This window comes from Tachypleus tridentatus, chromosome 13, assembly GCF_004210375.1.
Source record: "Tachypleus tridentatus isolate NWPU-2018 chromosome 13, ASM421037v1, whole genome shotgun sequence".
Lineage (NCBI taxonomy): Eukaryota > Metazoa > Arthropoda > Merostomata > Xiphosura > Limulidae > Tachypleus > Tachypleus tridentatus.
In genome coordinates this window covers 213782357-213809144 of record NC_134837.1, presented here as the reverse complement: position 1 = coordinate 213809144, position 26788 = coordinate 213782357, and the positions used below count along the sequence as shown (strand labels likewise).

The 26788-nt window shown below is 34.1% G+C and overlaps 1 protein-coding gene across 1 annotated transcript in view; it reads left to right on the top strand.

Annotated features, from left to right (window-relative positions):
• LOC143237651 (neural-cadherin-like) overlaps positions 1–26788 on the top strand; it is a 436819-nt gene that overhangs the window by 347717 nt on the left and 62314 nt on the right. The window contains exon 15 of the mRNA XM_076477141.1: positions 21454–21597. Within this exon, the coding sequence (XP_076333256.1) occupies positions 21454–21597 (144 nt within the window). The remainder of the gene's footprint in view (positions 1–21453; positions 21598–26788) is intronic.

Genomic DNA, 26788 nt, shown 5'->3' with positions numbered 1-26788 from the left:
AGTTACATTGAGAGAGTCATGAGTTACAGGTGAGGCTGGGGGTTCTCATTATGATGTTGTCGCTAAGACTGAACTCATTATTTTATAGTAATATTGAGGGTAAGTTATGGTAGTATCAATCACTGGACGTGATTAAATTATGGTAGTGTCAATTATTGATTGGTTTGTTTTGAATTTCGCGCAAAGCTACACGAGGACTATCTACGCTAGCCGTCCCTAATTTAGTAATGTAAGACTAGAGGGAAGGCAGCTAGTCATCACCATCTACTGCCAACTTTTTGGCTACTTTTTCACCAATGAATAGTGGGATTGACCGTCACATTATAACGCCCCCATTGCTGAAAGGGCGAGCATGTTTGGTGTGACGGGGAGTCGAACCTGCGGTCAATTACCAAACGTGCGTGAGTTATGGTAGTGTCAATCACTGGGCGTGGGTGAGTTATAGTAGTATCAATTATTGAAAGTCGGTGAGTTATGATAGTGTCAATTATTGAACGTGTGTTAGCTATGGTAGTGTCAATTATTGAACGTGTGGTAATTATGGTAGTGTCAGTCACTGGACGTGGGTGAGTTTCTAGTATCAACTTTCTTGAGGAGTATAAGCTAACATTCCAGTGCGAGTTAAAACTAACGGTAATTATTAACTTGGAGAAGTTTGTTTTTGAATTTCGCGAAAAGCTACCCTCGGGCTATCTGTGCTAGCTAGCCTTCCCTAATTTTAGAGTGATAGAGACCAGAGAGAAAATGGTAGCTAACCTATGCCCAGAATCACCAACTGTTGGGCTGCTGTGTATCAACTAAAATGAGATTGACCGTTACATTTTAACTCGTCTACGATTGAAAAACGTGTTTGGTGACGGGCATTGATCTTATAACTGCAAGTCGCAAGTCGAGCGCCCTAACCACCAGGGCATGCTAAGCCCCTACTTGGAGAACTATGAAATATTTTAAAGTTCTCTTTAGAAAAGAACGAATTTCGTAAAATGTTTACGTTCTACGTAGTATAATAATAGTGCTTCACAATGAAACATAGATTGTTTCGTTTACGACTTGCTGTTTGGGCGTTTCGCTTTAATGCGCTTTCATCGAATTTGTATTGTAATAATTATAAATTGAGCGCTTCGTTTTAACCCTGCAGTAGTTATAGAGGAAGTGTTTAGTTTTATAAAGTGATGTACTAAGTTTACATAGAGCGTTTGGTTTTGATGTAATAAGTGTAAATCGTTCAACGTTGGCTGTAATAGTTAGATGAAGCGTTTATTTTTAACGTAGAATATAGCATATATAGATGAGTGTTTCGTTCTACCACCTGCTATTATAGATTAAATGGAGCGTTTGGTCCTAACGCATGCTACAATAATTATAGATGAAACGTTTCCTTCTAACGCATGCAGTAGCAGTTATAGGTGTAACAGTAAGTTATGTCAAATGCTGTAATAATTACAAATTGGACGTTTTGTTCTAACAGGAATATCGATAACGCTCTGAGAAATTTTTGTGGACTTTGAATTATCGAATCTGATTCATGTAATTACAGATAATTTATTTAAATGGTTCAGAAGATAAATACATGCACGAAGACCATTTTGGGGCTGCAAGTGTGTGCAAGTAAAACAGAAGTAATTATTATAGATTCAAGTTAGTTGTTGGAATTTATTTATTTATACATTAAAGCACACGACTCTGAATATGATTTGTGAAACGTATCTTTTCAAAAGGTTTGTTTTAGTTTGTCACTGTTTTTAGACAACGCCCTTATCAGTTCTTCTTTTCAATACCAATCTAATATTTCACCGCGGTAAGGTGAATCATTCTTTTGCTTCTGTTTTAATTTCTTGGATATGTGTAACGAAACGTTTGGTATTGCTGCGAACCAGAAGGGGTTCTTTCATCGAACAGGACATTTTAAAGTCACGCTGTGTTGCCTTCATAAACAATTCGTTATTATGTATGTAAGGCTGTGGTATGTTACGTCAGAACTTTTTTCTTGCCGCACTACTGCTAAAATCGTTTATAATCTTGCGCATTATCCCCCCTATCGTCATGGTGTGATTCCTTCTGTTGTGAAAACTTTTATAATAACGCTCACGTCGTCACGAGCTAACGTGCCATTCCTCCATTCTTTGTACGAGACGAGATAGACCTAGTGTTCTATGATATAACAGTAGAACCGCATGATGTCCGAGCTAAGTAATGACATTATTGTCCTTAAACTGAATACTTATGGAATGTTGATGGTCACATCAGTAGTGATGTGTAAGAGATAAAATTTAATGTCCTTGTCTGTCTGGCTGGCTGTGTTATTGATTAATATAAAATTCGCAGAGTCATGGGCTTGAAATTTTCATATTTTTTAAATAACAATATTTTCTATCTTAAAAAAATATCGAATCTTACATAATCCAGAATATTAAAAAATTTAAAACTCACTTTTTAGTAGTTAACAATGCCATTTGATTTTATTAACAGATCTAAAACCTGCATTACTTAGCTTCTATACCTCTCAACCATGGCATTCTATTTTATTAACAGATTTTATTAGGATATTTAAAATAGCATAACTTAGTTTTCCCTAGTTAACTGTGGCAATCCATTTTATTAACAGATCTAAAGCTGATATCAGTTAGCCTGTTTACTAGTTAACTGTGGCATTCCATTTTTTTAACAGATCTAAAGCTGATATCACTTAGCTTGTTTATTAGTTAACTGTGGCATTCCATTTTGTTAATGGATTTAAAGCTGATATCAGTTAGTCTGTTTACTAGTTAACTGTGGCATTCCATTTTATTAACAGATCTAAAGCTGATATCAGTTAGCTTGTTTACTAGTTAACTGTGGCATTCCATTTTGTTAACAAATATAAAACCTGTCGTCATTCTTTTCAGTTTAAGAACGTGCATGCGACAATGTCCTTCGATGAATGTATGTACATTTTGGTAAACAGATTAAACCTAGCAGTATTTTTTGTCAGCTAAACTTGTCTCTTTTTTTGTGTTGTGAAGCAAAGAAGTTCTTTATACAGATTGTGTTGTATAAAAACGTGGTTCATCATGTGTATATATGTTTTCTTATGATGACGTAACAAATACGGTACGGTCGTCCAACCGGATTGTTGTTCTATATAAATCTGTACAGGGTTTAGTTAAGAATCCTTAGTTTCCGGTATAAAGAAACTGAAAAAAAAAAAAAAGTCAAGAAACATTTATATAGTTTCTCACAATACTTCGCATTTGAAAGCATGTACCGAAGTTTAATTAACTTTGTAATTAAAATAAGATAGCTGTTTGTCGCACACAAACATTCAAAACAAATACTTTTATATTTATCCTAATCACGATGAAGAAAATATTAGCAGATATCGAATTGTTCAGGTCTTGAGAAAGGAAGCCCTGAAGGTTTTGAGCCTTGACATATAAGAAAATATTCATCAAAGATAATCCGTACGCTCCTTTACTTTCATACATGAATTGGCTGTTAGAGCGTTTGTCTCACATTTTGAGAATTACGGGTTCGAATCCCATCACCCAACTTACTCGTTCAACTGTGGGGATCTGGTAATGTGACGATCAATCCAACTATTAGTTGGTAAAAGCAACTCAAGAGTTGGCGGTGTGGGGTTTTGAACAGTTGTCCTTACTCTAGGCTGTCACTTCTAAATTAGAAATGGCTACCGCTGATAGTCGTGAAGTAGCTTTTTGCAAAATTTCACACAAACAAGCCAGTTCTTCGAATGTTTTTCAGAAACCATTGTAATAAGATTATATTTACAATTTAAACATTGGAAGGAAGATACTGTTAAAGTTTCTTCTCTGGGAAGTTTTCTTTGGGCTCTATACTTTCAATCTTACTTTACAGTTTTCTATTTTTGAGATGCGTCATCTGTGATTTATCGTTTAATCATAGATGAACGAGAGTTGGTCCTGTGATAGAGCTGACGAGCGTGGTTCGAGTCCATGTAAGGTCTCATAATATTCCTCACAATTTAAGGTGAGGCTACATTATAAGAGTAACCAATGATCCTTTAGCTGACTGGCCACCTATGGTCAGTATTTGAAATTATTGGAAGGCGGCAGATGGAATTAGTAGCCTTACTATAGATACAAATTATCAAATATACATGAGGAAAATACTGTACAATATTTGGAAGATGTTACAAAATTACTCATAAAGAAACTGACATCTGTCTGCATGTTTCAATATATATATATGTATAATTCATATTCTTTATGAACTAAAACTGTTAATTAGCCACTGTTATTTAAGTATTTTTAACGACTCCCCTCCCCGTGGTGGCTTATCAGATACCCTGGTATATTATAACGCTAAATTGTAAACTGAAAATGGATGCTGGTGACTGTCTTTTCTCTTGTCCATCAATTCAAAGTTAGGGATAGTTGTATGGATAAGCGTCTTTGTAGCTTTAGCTTTGTGTGAAAATCTTTAAAAAGACAAGAACAGTGACGCCCTTATATTTTTTAAATATAAAAAAATATCTCCCGAAACAGTTGAGCACTTTTGTTTTTAGTCTGAAGTCTGGTTGCTCAAAACGCTAAACAAATAATCTCGTTTCAATATCTGTGGTGGTCAGAGCACCGATAATCCGTTGTATAGTTTGTGCTTAACGGCAAACAAGCAACTATAATTAACGAACTATTTTTTAGCTTTTATTTCATTACATTTGGAGGATAATATTTTTATTCCATCAACTGAGTAAGCAACTTCTTCATTACATCAAAATTATAGGTGCTTTAAAAATTTGAGAATTGCCAGAACTTCCTTTTGCATTTTCAAAGAAACGTATTGTTAGTTGTAAACAGAATGAAAAGTCTGTTGTTATTATTATCTCTGTTTGAAACTCAACTAGTTTCTCAATAGTAAGCTTAAGAGTTTGTAATGGTCAAATCTGAGAGTTCTGTCCTTGCAGTTGGCTCAGTACGTGTTAGATATACATGAATGTTTCATTTAATTTCTAATACGAAAGTTATGATTTAGATAGTTATAAAGCAAGTGTTGAATTTAGTATTTTTGGAAACGGTAATTTATGGCAGATTTGCTTGTGTTTATGAATCATTTGTTGTGGTTTGTTTTGTTTTGAATTTAGCGCAAAGCTACACGAGGGCTATTTGCGCTAATCGTACTTATTTAGCAGTATAAGACTAAAGGAAAGGCAACTAGTCATCACTACCCACCACCAACTCTTGGGCTACTTTTTTACAAATGAATAGTGGGATTGACATTCACATTATAACGCCCCCATGGCTGAAAAGACTAACATGTTTGGTGTGACGGGGATTCGAACCCGCGACCTTCATTTATTGTAAGTTAATGTCACGTTACTCGAAGATTCTGAATTTTTCTCTTTGTTTTAAGTGAGTGTTGTTACGCAGTAGCATCTCTGAGTTCTAGAACTTTGTTGTGCAATATATATTTGTAGGCGATCAAGTTAGGAAGTAATATTAAGTAAATTAGTGAAAGTAAAAAAAGTGAAGTTTAATAATTGTGAGTTCAGCCATAAAGAGCTTATTGCGGTGATTTCTAAATTGAAAGTATCACAGCTTGTATTATAATAACAGAGATAAAGAAGAAGTTGTCTTGTTAAAGGGTGTTCTAAAGTAAGTGAATCCGCCTGTGCGGATTTTGATTAAAATGAGACAATGACTTAAAACTGGATACAAGGGAATAGCAAATAATATAGCGAATTTTTGTACATAAAAAATTGATTTGTTTTTGAACACATTATTTTAAGACAAATGAATTTTGTGCATTCTGTTTGTTGTTGAAATTTATCACCAGCAAATCATAGGCACCTACTGTAAAAATTTTGTCATCTAAAACGACAATATAGATAACACCATAACTTGAAAACCCCAACTCCTCGCTAATGGCAGTGGTGGATAGAGCACATATCATCTATTGTGCATAACCACAACTAACATCAAATTTTGCTATGGTCGCACTGGCTCAGCGAAACGTCTCAAGACTTATTAACGCTTAAAACCGCCTTTCAATATCCGTGTTGGGAACAAAACCAGATAAATCATTGTATAGCTTTGTGCTTAATATTCTTAAGTAAATAGGAAATATTATAGTGCTTGAAGTCATCACGAAACAACAGATTATTAACATTGCTGTTTTGATATGTTTATAGTGCTTGAAGTCATCACGAAACAACAGATTATTAACATTGCTGTTTTGATATGTTTATAGTGCTTGAAGTCATCACGAAACAACAGATTATTAACATTGCTGTTTTGATATGTTTATAGTGCTTGAAGTCATCACGAAACAACAGATTATAAACATTGCTGTTTTGATATTTAATAAATTTTTGTGATGTGTCAAAATTCAAGGTTTGATTTGGAGTTATTAATTTAATTATTAATTAAATGTATTGATACATACGGAATTTATTATGTCTTAAAAAGAGGATGCTTCTTAATCGGTATTTTGGGATTCTTGTTGTTTTTATCAACCTGGATATTAACTATATCGCTTGATTGATTTTAAAAAACGCCAAAAGTTTCATATTAAACGTATTTAATCTACGAATCAAATATGTTTTTTAGTCATGTTGTTGAGATGCTATTTTCTTTTAGCTTTTGGAAATATTTCACTTTCCAATCTGTTCGCACAAATTGCATGTGTATGTACATATACACACACTTTTTATAAGCAATTTCAAAAACTCAGTAATGTTACATGGCGCAAAATCAATCATTTAGGATTGTTACTAACATGTAAAAGGAAAAAGAATCTCAGTGCTTATCAAATAAGCATGCGTTTATCCAAAGGAAGTCTTTGAAAGACTGAAGTCAATAAAACTTTTAAATTAAAATTAGAATTTAAAAAAGGATTAATAGAAATATTGTTTTCACTCTATAAACATTTTGAGTTTGAAACTTAATCATAACTTTCCCTTATCCATTACATAATGGCCCGGCATCGACACGCAATCTGAGAGTCGTGGGTTCGAATCCCCGTCACACCAATCATGCTCGCCCTTTCAGCCGTGGGAACTTTATAATGTGACTGACAATCCCATTATTCGTTGGCAAAATATTAGCTCAATAGTTGGCGATGGGTGGTAATGACTAACTTTCTTCCCTGTGTTCTTATACTGCTAAATTGTGGACAGCGAGCGCTGAGATCTCACGTGAAGGTTTGTGCGAAATTCAAAACAAACCAAGCCTTCCTTGCTCTCTTCGGCATGGCAGGATGGCTAAGGTACTCGACTTGTAATCTGAGGGTCGCGGGTTCGAATCTCCATCACACCAAACATGCTCACCCGTTCAGCCGTGGGGTCGTTGTAATGTACGATCAATCCCACTATTCGTTGGTTAAAGATTAGCCCAATGGTTGACGGTGGGTGGTGATGACTAGCTGCCTTCCCTGTATTCTTACACTGCTAAATTAATGAAAGGTGGCTAGCACAGATAGTCCTCGTGCAGCTTTGCTCGAGATTTAAAAAACATAGTTTTCAATATCGATCTAATATTTAGTCGCAGTAAAGCGAGCCATTAATTTGCTTCTGTTTTAATTTGTTGCAGATGTGTAACGCAACACTGATATTGCTGCGAACCAGCAGGGGTTCTTTCATCGAACAGGACGTTTTAAAGTCGCGCTGTGTTGCCTTCATAAACAATTTGTTATTATGTATGTAAGACTGTGGTTACCTTACATCAGTTTTTTTTTCTTGCCGTGCTACTGGTAAAACCATTTAAAAATCAAACAAACAAAGCACTTTGAAGAACGAACCAAATGAATTCAGTAAGCCTAATATAGTGGTGGAATGTAACAAGTTTGAGTTTTTAAATATATTTATTAACAAATAAATAGCCAGTTAGTCTGCTTTGTTATAATGGATTTTTAATTTAGATGTTACATTACATGTGATCCAAAATGTTTAATTTTCCCAGTGATATAGTGGTATGTCTACAGATTTATACTGCAACAAACCAGGTTTCGATACCCATGGTGGTTAGAACACAGCTCGCCCTTTATGTACCTTTGTGCTTAATAAATCGAATGAAGGGCTACATCTAAACTAAAGTACCTCAAATGTACCCTGTTAAAGATGTATAATGGAGTATATTTTTGTTTTTGTTTGTTTGAATTTGCTATCTCTGCCAGCCGTCCCTAATTTTCCAATGGTAGATTAGAAGGATGGCAGCTAGTCATCACCACCCACTGCCAACTCTTAGACCGCTCTTTTACCAACAAATAGTGGGATTGATCGTAACATTATAACGCCCACATGGCTGAAAGGGCGAGCATGTTTGGTGTGACGGGAATTCGAACCCACGACCCTCAAGTTGTGAGTCGAGCGCAGATTATATAAATTGAAGTATATCTCGGAAATGGTGTAAGTTTAATATATCCACGGTATTGGTTAGAATGTTTATATCAAGTTATATAATTATATTAAATGTCATTAGAGTTACTTTAAATTGTTAACTTAGTCTTATGATAAAAAGAAAATTGCTCACATAGATCACAACTAAAATCAATCTAATAAGATGTGAGATAGCTAATCTGTTGTTTTTATGATTATGGTTGTGTTTATCGTTCATTTATTATTTCATTTTATCGTTTAGTTTATCTACAAATTCTTAATTGCATTTAAACGCTAACTCACCTTCTACTTAATCAACTGTATTTTAAGTAAACATATATGTGTGTATAATGAAACTGACACCAGCTTCCCAAGCGATGACGTACAGATACTGTTAATGTATCAGAAGACTATGTAAATTTATGGTCACATTAGGATGTAATCTCGTGATCTACTCAGTGAATAAATATCCCGCCAAGAAGCTTTACTAATAGAGAGAGTCACGAGATAGTTTTTGAAGGACATCGATTTTGCTGTCTGTCACTTGATATTGATATTGAAACGTCTTTTTGGAATATTGTATTTGTTGTATTTTTAATTGGAAGAAGGGATTATGTTTTGTCTTCCTGGTTATTTTTCCTCATTCCATTATTTGTAATAATATTTATGACATATTGTTTATTAATATTGGTGTAAAGGCCTGGCTGAGCACTTGTTTGTTGATTGTGTTTTGATAATTGTTGAATTTATTTCCAAGTGTTGTTATTGGGAATAAATTGTTGTTGTTGAACCTTAATTGTAGTAGCGTGTGCGTTTTAGACTGTTGCAAAGAGTATTACTAATTAAATATATTATTCTTCCTAATAGAAAGGTTATAATGCGATGTTGCATCAGTTGGGCACTGCTTGCTTTTAGCCATATTTTTGCCAATAATCGTTAATCAAAACTATATTGTTATTTTTCAAACTTTAATTTACTAGATCCCAGATGTATTGAGATGCTGGCAGATTTTTTTGAAGATTACAACGAGAATCTGAAAAGAAGAAAGTGGTAGCTGTAATTTATTTATCTTTTTAAAGATGACAATGATTGCGATGAGCCCCTGTAAAAATGTTTTAACTGTACGACGGCTCAGTAATAATAGATAAACAAACAATAGAGAAAATACACCCATCTGATGATAGTGTAGCATACACCTTCTTAGAGCGACATATCACTGGCCCGGCATGGCCAAGCGTGTTAAGGCGTGCGACTCGTAATCTGAGGGTCGCGGGTTCGCATCCCGGTCGTGCCAAACATGCTCGCCCTTTCAGCCGTGGGCGCGTTATAATGTGGCGGTTAATCCCACTATTCGTTGGTAAAAGAGTAGCCCAAGAGTTGGCGGTGGGTGGTGATGACTAGCTGCCTTCCCTCTAGTCTTACACTGCTAAATTAGGGACGGCTAGCACAGATAGCCCTCGAGTAGCCTTGTGCGAAATTCCAAAACAAACAAAACAAGCGACATATCAAATAATATTTGCTAATTAAATGGTTATTTTTTAGTTCTGATCTATATAGGTACTCTTGATAATGGTAATAATAATGAATATACAATTGAAATAGTCGGTTATATCTGCTTAGCATCTATATGTACGTATTATTCGTGCTAGCACGAAATATCCGCACACCGGGTATATCTTATAATGAGTACCTGTTATCAGTCTTGTGTGAGAATGAAATAACATCTATTAGTTGTTTTTTACAAATACCATCAGAAGTATTACTGAAGAGTATTTTTGTTTATTTCATTAGAGAAAATGCGTAACTGACCAGAATATAATTTAATATTGAATATAAAGAAGAATCCTGAACTGCAGAATGAGAAATTGTCTTGCAAGACAGCAGCTAACATTTGTACTAAACGATTATACTTGTCATAAGACATTAATTAGTATTAGAGTTACTATACTTTTAAACACTAAATTCTATATTTAGCCCCCTGAGAATTTTCGAGAATTAGAAGAGGAAATAATAATTGTATTCCGACCACACTATATTCATCACTTCTATTGCCGACGACGCGATTTGCTCAATTCAGATCTCATCAGGGCGGTTGGAATATTAGAGACCACAGTAGTGGTCGAAACAATATATATATGTAAGTTATTTGTTACATTATAGATCCTAAGATTACAATAAGGATAATACTAATATTTTATGACAAATATAATTGGTCAATATCGTGCTTTATCAGCTCACAAAAGACGTTCAAATCGTAACAATTTATACTAAGTGCATAATTATACGAATAAAACAAAATCAGCGTTGATTATAGCTAATTCTTAAGTTTACAGTGAAAGTTTGTTCGATATTTCATAACTTCTCTTTGATTACTTCCTTCTATTCTAAACCAATTATCATCAGATGTGTGTTTGTTGGAAGTTCAGTTAGACGTTCATCACATCACAAATAATTATTAGTTCAGATGTGTGTTTGTTGGAAGTTCAGTTAGACGTTCATCACATCACAAATAATTATTAGTTCAGATGCGTGTTTGTTGGAAGTTTTATTTGATGGTTATCACAAATGATTTTCAGGTCCGATGTATTTTTGTTATAATTCTTATTAATAGCACTAGTACTTCTCTTCTGTCAGCTTGAAGTAACTTCTCGCTCCAGAATCACCAACCATACCTACGTCTCCGTCTTATCGAGCTTCTATCATAGAGGATATAGTATTTTTACTGGCAACAAACTAAAACGAGAAATCGTTTTTTTTGTTATTGTCTCTGGCTTTTTTTTCAATCATTTTGCAAGGTAAAGAGTTTTCTACTTATCCCAAACTAAAAACCTTGTATCTACGGCGATTCGTAATAACATTTTCAACACAGTTGTTGCTCTAATCTCTAGTTATAATACCTTGAAAAAAAGTTGAAAATGATGGAGTAAAGTTTCTACCAAACAGAAGAATCCTGTTTGTATTAGTGACGGTTTGATTCATGTTTGTCCAAAACGGGCGTCAATTTTTTTTATATATAATAATAATAAACAACCAGTTTATTCACTATTATTCGACTAAGAATAAAACTTTACTAACTATTGATGACATTGAAGGTTTTTCTCAAGATAAGAGCAAATCTGAATGATAACAAAAAACAGAAATTGTTCAATTGAAATCAGTGTAAATTCGGAGCTATTAAACAGTGTACGTCTACGGGCCTATTAGAGGACGTTCCAATGTTTCTTATTAATAAACTTTTTGTTTCGATGGTTTTTATTTTCATTTTACTTTTTTTTATTTTCATTGAAAACGTATATACTTCTAAATAAACTGGCTGATCTGAGCTTCAATGTGGCATGAAATACTCCGAGAAGGTGTGCATACATGGGCTTCACTAAAACAGTGTGTCAAGATTGAAGTGATAGAGCTTTTCAACAAATTGATTTGGAATCGATTAGTCAGCTTCTTAGGAGAACAGTCAGTTTTCGGTACACGTGTATGTACTTATACGATAGTAGATGTTCATGTCCACTATTGATCGAAATATCGTTCAGATGGATAGACAGGATTTTTATTTTTCAGCTGCTGTTTTTCACGGCGTGTTGAGATAGTTATATCTTTTAACAAAAATGTTTATCTATTAAGAAGTTGGACCGTACAATACTTAGAACTAATACTTTAAACTTTATACACTTGAAAGAGGTGTAAGACGTTGAACATGGTAAAAAAATAAAATACATCCCGCAATGAGTAGTAAGAGATTTTGTCAGCGTGGCATTCACACTAAGTGGATTTAAAGTATTTGTGAAAATTTTGCTTTCGAAGAAACAATCTGGCGTTAAATCTACACCAGAAGCACGTTCCTAAAATGCAATCTGTTTGTTATAAACATTTATTTTGACGAACGCAGCAAGACTTAATTACATTTGGTTTTCAAAACTTTCGCCTGTGTTCTGGACAGCATACATTCGGTTCTCAGTAGCTTCGTCACTAGTTCAGGACAGCAAATATATAGTACTCAGTAACTTCATCAGTAGTTCAGGACAGCAAATATTCGGTTCTCAGTAGCTTCGTCAGTAGTTCAGGGCAGCAAATACATGGTACTCAGTAGCTTCGTCACTAGTTCAGGACAGCAAATATATGGTACTCGGTAGCTTTACCAGTAGTTCAAGACAACAAATATTTAATACTGGTTAACTTCGTCAGTAGTTCAGGAAAACAAATATTTGAATTAGGTAGCTTCACCAATAGTTTAGGACAGCAAGTATATAGTACTCGAGAGTTTTGCCATCATTTCATGACAGCAAATTCATGGTACTCAGTAACTTCACCAGTAGTTCAAGACACAGAATATATGACACTCAATAGCTTTCCCAGATTTGCAGCAATAAAAGAAGGTTTTAAATACTTAAGGTAAACTCCAAGCCTTTTAATACTAAATAATTTAATGTTTGGTAATAGTGGTTTATAGTTTATTAAAGTAGTGTGAGTACGTGGTATCCCAGTCATGAAGTGCTGATATCAATCAATACAAACCTCACATTTGGAAGATGAATAGGCTTACAGAAGGGTTGAAGAGATCAGATGGTTTAGTAACATTACTTTTTTTCCGCGTAATTTTTTTTTCTTTAGGTTCGTTATTCTATTTACGAGCATTAAGGGTGTAGTAAACAGATATTTCATAAAGTCATGCGAAAGTTCAACGATGACTTCTTATTTATTGAGCTACCGATGTAAACTTGTTTTAGAAGATTATCTACGTTCACATTTTATTTAGAACCAAGTACATTTTCTCTTTTTTTGTAGCGATTGAAAAAGGGGGTTCCGAGGGTTACAGGTTCGAGACATGGTGTCATGGGTAAATTATACGAATGAAAGCCAATCTTAGTAATTGTTTATGAGTAACCTTTTCAGGCAGTGAGTGCTACCTACTGGTTTCTTTCCCATCTGGTCAACAGTTAGAATGAGTAAGTTATAGGAGTGACAGTCAATCTCGCTATTCAGTCAAAAGTAACCTCCTCAAACAATGGGTACTGCCGACTAGTTCCCTTATCTCTGGTCCTCAGATAGATATGAGGGTCTCTCATCTAGCTGTTTATCCCATTCTATCCATTGTTCAGATCAATAACATCTGTAAAATATATCTGATTATGAATAGATCTTTAACTTTTTTTTATAGAACTTCAGGGTATTTATTAGGGTATTTGTATGTATATCAACACAGAGCTTCTGGTTAAATAGTCTGTCACAACAATAAAACAAAAACAAAAATTTATTATTTGCCGAATTCGGCTACTCATAAACTTCACTATATAGAACCGCAGTTATTTTCCACTTTGAAAAAGATTCAAATTTTTTATTGCTAAATGCTAATTTAATTTTGTTTATTCATTTCTCCATTTGCGACTAACGTTTATTCTTACATTTTCTCTCTATCCTTGGTAATCAGTGTGCAATAGGAATAGTGATTTTTCTGGGGTATGAAATACACGCACACACACCATCCCTTTTGCGTTTGCTTGACGTGACCGCATAATAAAGCATGGCGATATTCTGTAGGATATCTTAGCAGCGAGAACACAACAATACTAAACAATACATTTAAACGGAATATCTTAGCAGCGAGAACACGACAATACTAAACAATACATTTAAACGGAATATCTTAGCAGCAAAAGCACGGTAATACTAAACAATGCATCTAAACGGAATTCCTTAGCAGCGAGAACACGACAATACTAAACAATGTATCTAAACTGAATCCCTTAGCAGCGAGAACACGACAATATTAAACAATGTATCTTAACGAAATCCCTTAGCAGCGAGAATATGACAATACTAAACAATACATTTAAACGGAATACCTCAGCAGCGATAACACGACAAAACTAAGCAAAACATCTAAACGAAATGCCTTAGCAGCGATAACACGACAAAACTAAGCAATACATCTAAACGAAATACCTTATCAGCGATAACATGACAATACTAAGTAAATGGAACACCTTAGCAGCGAGAAGATGATGGTATGAAGTAAACAAACTAAGACAGGGTACTTTAGTTGCGAGGATACTCGAAGTGAATTGATGTAACTTAATTACGTTCTACTTATCACGAGTTCGTTCCACTAAGTAGTTTGTTGTGTCCTAAACTTTTCTATGTTAATAAAAATATTCGTTTGATAAATGAACTAAGTCAAACTACACAACCTTACCTATAAACTCAATTAGTTTCAGCATTTTCTTATTCTTAATACCAGAAATAAACGAATTTATAACAGTTTCTTCAAGAGCGTTTCAATGAAAAAACAAACCGTAGCATTGAGTGTCCGGTGTGAAAAACATCAAGCGTTATTAGATCGTCAATTACTACTATTAAAATATCTTCTATACACAAGTAGCACCATAGCAATTAAATAAGGAATTTTCTTATTTTTATCTGCGGTGGTAGACTGATTTGAATCCTAAAATAAATTAACATAAAACGATACTTATATATAGTACCAGAGCAAGAATAAGGCCTAACACCTGTACAGAAAAGCATTTATCCAGTTAGTGTCACTTACACTTGTTTTGGAACACGAATATTTCTTTTTTTTTTTTGCTATATAGATATGTAACGTAACTTACTGTTTACCTTTCAGAACTATGGTTCTTAAGATTCGTGGTTCGGGCTCCGTTCCCTCAAAATCGTTATTTATACTTTGGAATCATGAGTGCGTTATTAGAGTCAAATTCAACTATTCCGTTAATGTAGCACAAGATCTGGCGACGAATGCGATGGCGTAACGCCTTCTCTGTCAGTACAAATTTCAAAACAGCCAGCGAATACAGCCCTTCTGTAGTAACTTTACACAAGCCTCTGAAACAGATAGCTAGATTATAGAACATTCCACTATTTGAGTTTTATGTAAGAAAGTGTGTCTGAGTTAGTATGTTAAGTGAGTTGTTGTTGAGTAATAATACTGTACATTAACCACTGTTCTGTATTAGTATGTTAAGTGAGTTGTTGTTGAGTAATAATACTGTACATTAACCACTGTTCTGTATTAGTATGTTAAATTGATTGTTCTTGAGTAATAATACTATAGATTCATCATCCTTGTGTATTACAATGTTCAGTGAATTATTCTTAACTAGTAATAGAGTGAACTAGATCAGCCATCTGTGTTAAGTTTTGTTTTAATGGAATGTTAGACTTTAAGTACAATTTTGTTTTGCTAATACCCGATTATTAACATTTTAATATAAATTCTCGCTTCATGAGATAAATTTTCCACACTTAAGTACTATGATTATATTATAGACACTATAGTGTTAGGTTATCATAATTGAGTTAATTGCCAATGGAAAGATTTCATGTTGAATTAATCATGTTAGAGTATTAGAACTATATAGTAATAGTTCTTGAGTTTTATTGAATTTAGCTGGAACCAGCTGTAGATAGATTTGTTGTTCACAATTTTTGTATGAATGAACCTTGACTATTTGAATACATTTGTTTGAGTCTTATTCCTTTTATAGAGAAACAGACTTTGTATATTTAGTTACTGACAGGAGATTGTCTAGATTCTAGAATGTATGTTATGAAAGCAAAAAGCAATGATTTCTTCTTATACAATCACATAACCAGTGAAACAGTGAGGTTCCCAGAAACGTTTGTGTAACGAGACTTGTGGTAAACTGCACCTCATTGTAACAATGTGTTTGTAATTTGTGAAATGTTATATCTTATCCATATATATAGTGCGCTTCAGAACCTGTTAAATACGATTTAGTGTACAAATGGCCAGGTGCTGAATCGATTTGGTTAAAACATAAGTAGGAGTCCTCTAAGAAGACGTTTCTCAAGCTCGTTGACCCCAAGGGCTGGTTCGCTGCCTTCTAGACCTGTCATAGGAAGAACATTACTATTTACATGTGGATATTTTGTGTTTTCATTGTTGTTGTTTTCTTTATTTGTTTGTTTGTTTTTGTGGAATTCTACGAACCTGAAAGTTGATTGTGACGGACATATGGTTAAAAACAATGATCTAAGATAATTATTGAGGTAATTCATAATTTATGTATTGCTTTCAAAGAGGATCACTGTATTTTAGCAAAGTTATTTAAGACCAACAATTGAAGTTATGTGTAATGCTAATAAAGACCTATTTTTTGCCAGTAAAATGTATTTGATTAAGTTCTAACATTAAGACAAATGTTTTATTGTTAGCTCTTGAACAAATTAGTAAAACAGTTGAGTTATGAGCTCTTTAAACATCAACTTTTAAGCGAGTTAACAATTATAGTTGCATTATTCACAATTAAAAGTGAAACGGCTTTGTTATTATTATGGTGTCAAATTATTATTAAGGTTCAAGTAACTATTTTTTCAGTCAGTAATATTGTAGTAAACAGTCAGTTTTCTTTTCAATTCATGATTATTGTGGTGGTGTTTGTTAAGGTTCAAGATAATTATGATACATTGTTGTAGTGTTCATTACTGACGTAGGAGTGACTCAAGCATTACGTTGAGTTAAATCAATGTTGAAGTTATGGTAGTGCAGTTTAATTAACTTAGTTACGTGAGGTATTACTGTGCTTCTATTTAAGAGTCAAAATTGAAGGAATACTGCGAACGAAACGGCACCTTATACTAATGGTAATAGTAATGGTGTTAATATTGTGTGTATATTTACACTATTTATTCTGTACCTTAAAATGTTCGGATTGAGACTCCTGGAAGTATACCTAGAGTTGGATTACAATTTGACGTAAATGGATTATTTTCACTAAGTTGTACATCGTACGGGTATGTTTATCACTGAAGTTAACCCAGGAATAGTTTTGCTCACCTGGTCTTGGTGACCCATCTTTCGCATTATATGTCAAAACACTTTTTTTTTTATTAAACGCGCAACGATTTCAAGCGAGTGATAATTGGTGACATGTGTCAAGATGTCCATTTGAGTTCCCTGTGAAATACTAAACTTGATAACCCGAGGGTTCTTTGGAGGAAACTTTCTTACTTCGGGTATGAAAAGAGACATTAACAGGATATGTTTCTCGAGGATATTCTACCAGAAGATATAAACTTGTGTTATATGTGATGTCATTGTGTTTTGTTTTGTTTTTTATCTCAGAATTCGCACGTAATTAATGAGTGTAGAAATATCCAATAAAAGGTCAAATATCGTAGTCTACATGAAAAAGCTTGAACAAACGTTTAACAAATGAGTGGTATAGAATAGCTTACTTCCTATTAAGTCACACGGTTGTAGAGATGAAACTGTTCGTACTCTATGTGCGACTTTCATCACTTATCATATGCCCTCGTCTTCTCTTGATCTACATCTGCTATTTAACAGAACCTTTACCAAGTTATCTAGCTTAAATAACGTGCGTCTGGTCGAGGAAACTGTCGTTGTTATTGAGTGGTATTTGATGGGTAAACTCTGAACATGTCGACAGAGTTTTGTTTAGTGAAAATGAGTTGGGACGAGTTTCTTCCATTCACGATTATACATTATTTAACCAATGAGAGTTGTTTCCTTGTTTGATGATTATAAATCATTCAACCAATGCGGATGGTTTTTGTTTCAAGAATGTAGGTCGTTCAGCTAATGAGATTGATTTTTTTTGTTCTACAGCTTTGAGTCAATTAACCAATGGGGATGTTTTTTTTTTGCTTTGTTTAACAATTATAATTCATATAACCAATGGGGATATGGTTTGTTTCACAATCATGAGTCAATCAACCAACGGATTTAATTTTTCTTGTTTCACGATTATAAATTGTTCAACCAATGGAGACGTTTTTGTTTCATGAATATAAGTCATTAAGCCAATGTGAATGTTTTTCGTGTTTGATATTTATAAGTCGTTGAACCAATAGGGATGTCTTGTTTCACGAGTGTAAGTAAATTAGCCAATATAGAAGTTTTTCTTGTTTCGCGATTTATGGTTATTCAGGTTAGGAGAATTCGTGTTTGTTTCATACTTATTTATCTTCCAGCTATTTGAATGAAAAGGAATCAAGCTAATTAGATATATGTGTTTATAATTATTAGTTTTAGTGTTTGTAACAAATGAGAATCATTCTGTTGAGCGTGCTTGTTTGTGTTCGTATATAGAAATAATTTTCTCAAAAGCTTCAACTGAACATTAATTTTGTCGCTAGGGAGTTCGGCCGAAAGCTAAGTAAATCTGACATCTCCATCATTAAAACCTCCTTCAGTTATTTTCCTTATATCAATAACAAGCTGAAATACCCGTCACCTGACAAGGAATGTTTGAACTTAATTAAAGCAACGTAAGTTTAACATCAATTGAATATTTCAAAGCAATAAATTGAATATAAACTTTACCTCAACATTTTAAAATAATAACAAAGATTATTCACAAACAACTTTTACAGTTTACTTTCCATCCACCAAAAATAAAGATTTTGAAGTGATCCTTCCCTTGACCATCCTACATCTAACTGACCATGATAATCATGGTTGTTTGAGAATCAGTACAGTAACTTTCATATTTTGAGCCTCAACCGCTTTAGACTATTTAACATTATCCAAATTATCAACCTACCAAGAATGTTGGAGATTAATTAAATAGACTAAAATAAATTAACCAACAGGTTTTACAAAATATAAGTAGGGTTAAGTTTAATGTTAATCCCTTAGGACATTCTCTATAGTTTTTAGCGTTTACATCCAAAAGGCTTGAAGGAGTTAGGATGCAAAAAACAATTTCACCTTTATATATATATATATATATATATATATATATATATAGTACACAGTTATCTTTACTGAAATGTTTATCTTCCGCGTGCATAATGAAAAGTAAAAACAAAACAAAAATCACGTAATTAAAACCCCACTTATTTGTGTACATAAAAGTTGCTATGGGTAAATTAAACAGAACGGTGTAAACTCCTGTATATGTAGCTTGACCAGACGTTGTGTACGCAGGTGTGTGTATGTATGTATATATATATATATCAAGTTAAAAGTAAAATATTCATGCTAAAAATTTGAAAAAATCGATTAAAAATTTATGGTTTGCTTGTTTGTTCTTAAAGTAAAGCTACGCAATAGAATAATTCCCTGCTGTCCACTGCAGAGATTCGAACCCCTTATCTTGACTTTATAAGTCTGTAACGTTACTGCTGACTCATTAGGGGTGGGGGCTAAAAGTTGCGTAAACGAAACTGTGGCGAGAGGACAACTGTGTGTGTGTAAATAAACGAAGTGCTTCAGTTTCCATAGATATAAACATTACACAACAAACATCTTATTGTTATCACAAAATAGAAAAGAAAGACACTTTTGTTATTTTTTTATTATTATTTTAATAAACGTCTTTACTCGACAGAACCTTCCCTTTCTTCTTTTTTTTCGGCGAGGGGGGTGAGATTGCAACAGCGGATGTGGAACAGAAATTCCAAGTTTGTACCTCTGTACGCCGCCTACAAACTTCGCTATTTGGATAAGAGTAATCATGTAGTACTTGTAACTGGTTGTCAGCAGGCCCGGCATGACCAGGTTGTTAGCGCGTTCGACTCGTAATCTCAGGATCGTAGGTTCGAATCCCCGTCAACCAAACGTACTCGCCTTTTCAGCCATGGTGGCGTAATAATATGACAGTCAATTTCACTGTTCGTTTGTAAAAGAATAGCTCAAGAGTTGGCAGTGGATGGTGATGAGCAGCTGCCTTCTCTCTAGTCTTACACTGCTAAATTAGGGACGGCTAGCGCAGATAGCCTTTGTGCAAAATTCAAAACAAATAAACTATCTCAGTATTTAAAATATAGGGACGAACGACTATATGACTCTATGGACTTCTTTATTGTTGTTTCTGACATGGTCGTTTAGTCATCTTGCTTCATAAGGCGTATTTTAAGTTTAAAATACCTGTAAGAAACAAGATAGACATATTCCTAACTTATGATTAAGAATTAAATATACCCAATGCCGGATTAAAGTTTGTTTATATTTTTGCTTTAGGCTTTTCAACTTATAAGAGGCCCCCTCGAGATAGAACCTCTACGTGCAATACATTTATTGTCATAGCTTGAGGTCCCCTATTTAGTGTGAAACCCTGGACTTCAACTTGGCTATGCTTTAATCCTGGGTTGAATATACCAACGTAACAAAATTTCTTATTTTGTTATTTACAGTATCTATATCAACACACGAACATTATATTATGGTTCAACAAATAACGTTATCTCTCATACATTATTAAAAAGGCTGAAGTTCGATACTGTGTTGAACCGGAAAATAGCGTGTGCCAAATGTTTTTTTGCAAACAAAAACTTAAATAATAACATTTCAAATTACATCTTAGTGGATTTCTTCTATTACATGTGTATATTACCTTTAAATTGGTGGATTTATACTACTATATCTATTTGCTGATATAATTATGCATTACCTTTAACTAATTGGATTTCTTGTAGTGTATATTACCATTAATTTACTCGATATCTTTTAATATATACGTGTATTACCTTTAAATTGATGGATTTATACTAGTATGTCCATTTATTAGTATAATTATGTATTACCTTTCAATTTATTGAATTTCTTCTATCATATGTACACACTACCTTTCACTTACTGGACTTCGTCTAGTATATGTATGTATTACTATTAACTCAATGGGCTTGTGTAGTATATGTATATATTAACATTAACTCAGTGGATTTCTTTAGTATATGTATATATTACCATTAAATTAGTGGACTTCTCTAGTACATGTATATATTATCTTTATGGAATAATTCAACAAAGTTATAAGAATTTTGGTGATCACTTTGTGATTTTAACGTGCAGTATTGTATGTTTTTCTGCTAATTATACAATTAATTTGAATGTTTAGTTCTGATTGGTTGTGTTAAATGTTTGGTCGTTATTTTAGATACAATACGTAAACTGTACGTTATCTCAGTAACATATTAAAATAAAACAAGTCAACAGAAGCCAAACCAGGAACCTGATGTTTAAGAAAGAGAGAGATCCTTTGGAGTTGATCTTTGTCTTGAAATCTTTGTTAAACAAACATCAAATTTTCATTAACAGTTGCTTCTTTGTTTGTCACATCTTTTTATCTGTTGTTCAGGTTCTGTCATGTTTTTAATTGCCTGTTTAATTACAGTTACCAAATACATTCGAATTGGCATAGGCGACAAGAACGACAATCCGCCTTACTTTGACCAGGTCTTGTATGAGGCAGAGGTGAACGAAGACGAGGATATTCAGCACACGGTGATAACAGTGACGGCCAAAGACAAGGACGAATGTAAGTTAAAAAAGATAATTAATTAACATTCATTAAAAACGGTAACAGTGAGGATAAAATCAGTGTTAGTAGGTGACTTTGAGCAAATTTCTTCGTTCACAGAATCAGTAATCAGAGAATATAGATACAGTCGAGGGTGAAGACAGTATTGTCATTTAAGTTGGAACTGTCTTCTATTTTTATTCAGACGCTTGTTTTGTAAATACAGTCAACAGTGATAACTGTAACAATAGAATCAAACAAAGGTAAAATGAATATCAAAAATTATTTAATGCATTTGTTTTTTTCACGCATTCAACGCAATAATTATAGGAGAAACAAGTATAATAAAGTTTCTCATTGTTAAACAGTAGTAATGTAATGATTTAATGCATTCGTTTTTCACACGTTTAACACAATAATTACAGGAGAAACAAGTATAATAAAGTTTCTCGTTGTTAAACAGTAGTAATGTAATGATTTAATGCATTCGTTTTTCACACGTTTAACACACTAATTACACGGGAAAACAAGTATAATAAAGTTTCTCGTTGTTAAACAGTAGTAATGTAATGATTTAATGCATTCGTTTTTCACACGTTTAACACACTAATTACAGGAAAACAAGTATAATAAAGTTTCTCGTTGTTAAACAGTAGTAATGTAATGATTTAATGCATTCGTTTTTCACACGTTTAACACAATAATTACAGGAGAAACAAGTATAATAAAGTTTCTCGTTGTTAAACAGTAGTAATGTGGTGATTTAATGCATTCGTTTTTCACACGTTTAACACACTAATTACAGGGGAAAATGAACAATGAAGTTTCTCATTATTTAATAGTATTAACGTAAAAAATCGTTCTTTCAAGTAAGAGAGTTTTTTAGTGTTGTTATTTTTGCACATTTGAAGAGATCGGAAAGTGACCTAGTTGTTAGCGTGATCGGACTTTGTATCACTTAGTTAGTTACGTGTTTATATTCCTCTTGCTGCATTTGGAGCCGTAGATGCGTTATAAGAATAAAGGTCAAATCTTTCAGACTATAGTGGCTCATTTAGAGTTGGGAGGCTTCTTTAGTATGTCAGTTCAAAATTCAGGATACACATGCGCAGATATTCGTTGTGTATCTTTGTGTGAATATTAAAAAAAAACAGAACTTGCAAAAAATAAAGATAACTGGGGAAATTTTTGTTTTCACTTCCGGCTTTGTGTTGTTTTTGTTTTCACTTCTGGCTTTGTGTTGTTTTTGTTTTCACTTCTGGCTTTGTGTTGTTTTTGTTTTCACTTCCGGCTTTGTGTTGTTTTTGTTTTCATTTCCGGCTTTGTGTTGTTTTTGTTTTCATTTCCGGCTTTGTGTTGTTTTTGTTTTCACTTCCGGCTTTGTGTTATTTTTGTTTTCACTTCTGGCTTTGTGTTGTTTTTGTTTTCACTTCTGGCTTTGTGTTGTTTTTGCTTTCCCGGGAAAAAAGATCCCTTTTCTTTTTTCTCAGTTATTCTTGCTTTCTTTCTCAATAATTCTGTTTCATTTTTTATCTTTTTATTCATTCTTTATCCGTCATGCTATGCTGGATTCAATTAGTACCAGTACTTAGTATCGCATTTCTCAAGTTCGTGTAACATTTGAACACGTTAAGGCTTTCAAAGTTAGGCTTAAACAAACTTAAGTTGTAAAATAGAATTTATTTTCACACCACTTTGCTTTGACTTCGTTATATAGACTTTTTTTTGCGTCCAATGGAACTGTTTAACTTATAAAATATGAAATTGCACCGTCGTACTTTATTGGGGCATAATGAACGGTTCCTATGCACCCAGTTTTAATGATCTAAAATGTGTTCTGGTTACTTAGGAAGACCAAATGCATTCGCTCTAATTTATGAATGTTGTCTCCGTTGCAGGCCCCACAGAGTTCTACAAGTAAATGCAAGTGAAACTATATGTACAAACAAACGTTTCAATCGTGTGCTGTAGTTACAATCAATATAATGACAGATACCCTGTTGCTCAGTGGTGATGGATTGTAAAGTACAAGTTCGTAGTTCGATCCCTGCGGTGGACAACACAGCTTTAGACAGCAGATTGTGCAGCCTTGCACTTATCAACAAACAAACATTCATCTGTAATGATTTCTACAGTAACTCCTACAGTATGCTTGCTTTATTAAGTAAATTACCAAAATTAGCTTTTTGGTTTTCACTAGATACTATGACTATAATTTAATCATTCACCTGTTGTCTTAGTAATTCAAGCCATCAGCAGTGATGTAGTTTTGTAGTGAACATCAGTGGCACCAGATCTGTAATTGAGAAACACATTTCGAAAATAATAGATGATATGGAAAAGATTTAACATGGTTATATAGCTGTGGTACCCTGTATTTGTTTATGACTTTCACTAAGTCTCCATGATGTTCCTGGGACCCGCAATTTATAGTAGATACTGTCGTAAACGCTGTTCAAATACGCCAATGTGCCATAATATTTTCTAATATTTATATCCTTCATAACGTGTTAAATGCAGTTTTGTCAATCTCCTCAACAAATTATAAAGATAAACAAACGTGCTACATAAACCTTTTGGAACTATTAACATAAAAGTTTTATACTTATTATAGGCTTGGCTAATAATCTGTCTTAAAGATAGTCATACTCAGCAGAAAAGGGCAAGGATTTGACTTGTCGTATCGTGTTGGATATTAGAGTTGGCGAGGCGAGTTTGAATCTTTGTAATACCACGAAATATTCTTTGAGTTTTAAACTATGGATGAGCTATAGGTGTGTGGTGAGAGCTAGGCTGGGGCTGGCTGGCTGACTATGTTCCCTCTGGTCAGTACTCCAAATTTAGGGTTGACGGCAAATAACATAAGTAGTTTCGCTATAAATATAGATATATAAATACTATAAATATACAAGTTTTGACATATACACCTCAAAATATTTTGTTTTTCAATTTCGCGCAAATCTACACGAGGGCTATCTGCTTTAGCCGTCCCTAATTTAACAGTGTAGATGGAAGACAACTAGTCGTCACCACTCACCGCCAACTCTTGAACTGCTCTTTTACCAATGAATAGTGGGATTGGCCGTAACATTATAACACCCTCACGACTGAAAGGACGAGCATATCTTGTGTAACGGTGTTTGAAAACTGCGATCTTCAGACAACGAGTCGAACGCCCTAACCTCCTGACCATGCCGGGCCTACACGTCAACACGTTAGAATAAATAAACCACCAAGTTATGACAGGACTCAAAGTGAAATATTAGAGGTATCGCTATTACAGAGCAAGTTTTGGTTCTATTTTTACTAGGTTATTAATTAAGAATATCCTCATATATAGCCATACGATATTTGTTTATTGGTTGTTAAATCACACATCCTTAGAAGCCCTCATTAAAGAAGAACATTAAATCAAATCAGATCAGTGAAGAAGGCAAATAAATAAATTGTAGACTTTGTGTGGTATTTCTAAAGTATCATAGTTGAATTTAAAACGTATTTTCTCGTGCAGTTTTCTGCTGACTTAAATTACGTTTCGGAGAAATGACACCAGTTGTTTTAAACGGTCCTTTTTTTTTCCTTGGGGATGCATACACCGTCTGCTTATTAAACTGGAAAAAAGGACGGCTCGGTATGACTCAAATTAAAGCTTTAAGTGCCAAGAATCTCTCTAAGTGTGTGTCATTAAGTCTTTTACCCAGGGTTGTCTAACAGTCCGTAACCACGTGCGAACCGTTCAGATTGTATTTGTTAAGTAAGCCAACTAATGAGCTCTGAAATCTGACTCAGTTACACAAACCCTTGTGATGAACATCCACGAAATGTTCATTATATTCTTGTAGCACTCCTTCAAACATTCTGTGTATGGACAAATCCTTTTATTGAACTCAAGAGAGCTGAAGGTACTGATGAAACACATTTCGGTATTTACATAGAGAAACGTGCTTTGATAGATATCTCACGAAACGAAAATAGAACCAACTTCGTCATAACTTTTTTATCATTCCACCTGCTTTAATTTTGCTTGTTTTAGTGGTTCTTTCTTTTGTATTACTTCTGGAGTGACGATATTTGAGAGAGTGTGCGGGATTGTATTCTTAATTGGAGAAAAACTATATTACATAAATCAACCACGTGTAAGTATTGAGGAGTTACAATGAAAGAGTGCACAACTTTCCACGTAATACAAAACGGCTGTCTTTATTAAAATAGTACAACTTTGTGGTTAACTCGTCAGGAAGCGGTTCGAAAGGTCCAAGGTACGAGTTGCCATATTCTACTGAACGCGTTTGGCACTTTCTTTTGTGAATAATTTATGTCCATAACAGTCATCTAGGTGGCGGGTCCCGGTGAGCACTTGACCTCTTTCGTGGTAACAGTTGTTATGGCTGGGTCTCGTACACAATCGTAGGTGCCCATGCATTGAATGAGGGGCATTATAGGTTTAAAACTTCAATCCGAAATAACAAATACAGCTTTATAACTGAATTTTTATAATTTTCTGTAATGAATACCTGTGGTCGAACTCGTACTTTACATAAAGTCATATCAGCTAGACATAATTTTCTAGCAGTTGCTTTAACCAACTAGTGATTTTTCTCTTCAATAAATCGTATGTCGGTATCTTGGGTAAGGTTTAACCGCATTAATTTTTATATATATCTCGAGAGCCGAATGTGGCCCAGTTGTTAACTAAACTAACTGTACGGTTGATGTTCCGTGGCTCGCGTCCCGTTACCGCCGAAAACAAAAATCGTTCTCCGGACTTTGGGGCCGTGGAGACATTATAGTAGTGGCAGTCAGGTTCCAATCTTCGGCTACACAAGATGAGCTCAAGCGTTGATGGTAGGTGATCTTAACTAGCTGCCCTCTCACTGTAATCCTTCAGTTAAAAATTGGGGACCACTCTCTCAAATAGCATTTGGCAAGGTTTACGCTATCCCCTCCCCACAGGAAAAAAGCCAAGAAATTTTGAATCTTAAAATATTTAGCCCTTATTGTAATGAAAAGTTAAAGAACTATCAGGTATTTTATCCAGATGTTCCAAATTTTAAATCCATGGTTCGTGTTCTTACCGGGAAAAAAAGAAGTCGCTGTCTTCATTTTGGGGTCATGGGAGCATTGTAAGAACATGGCCAAGTGGTTATAGCGGCTTTACTCGAAATCTGAGAGTCGCGCGTTCAAATTCCCCTCACAGAAAACGTGGTCG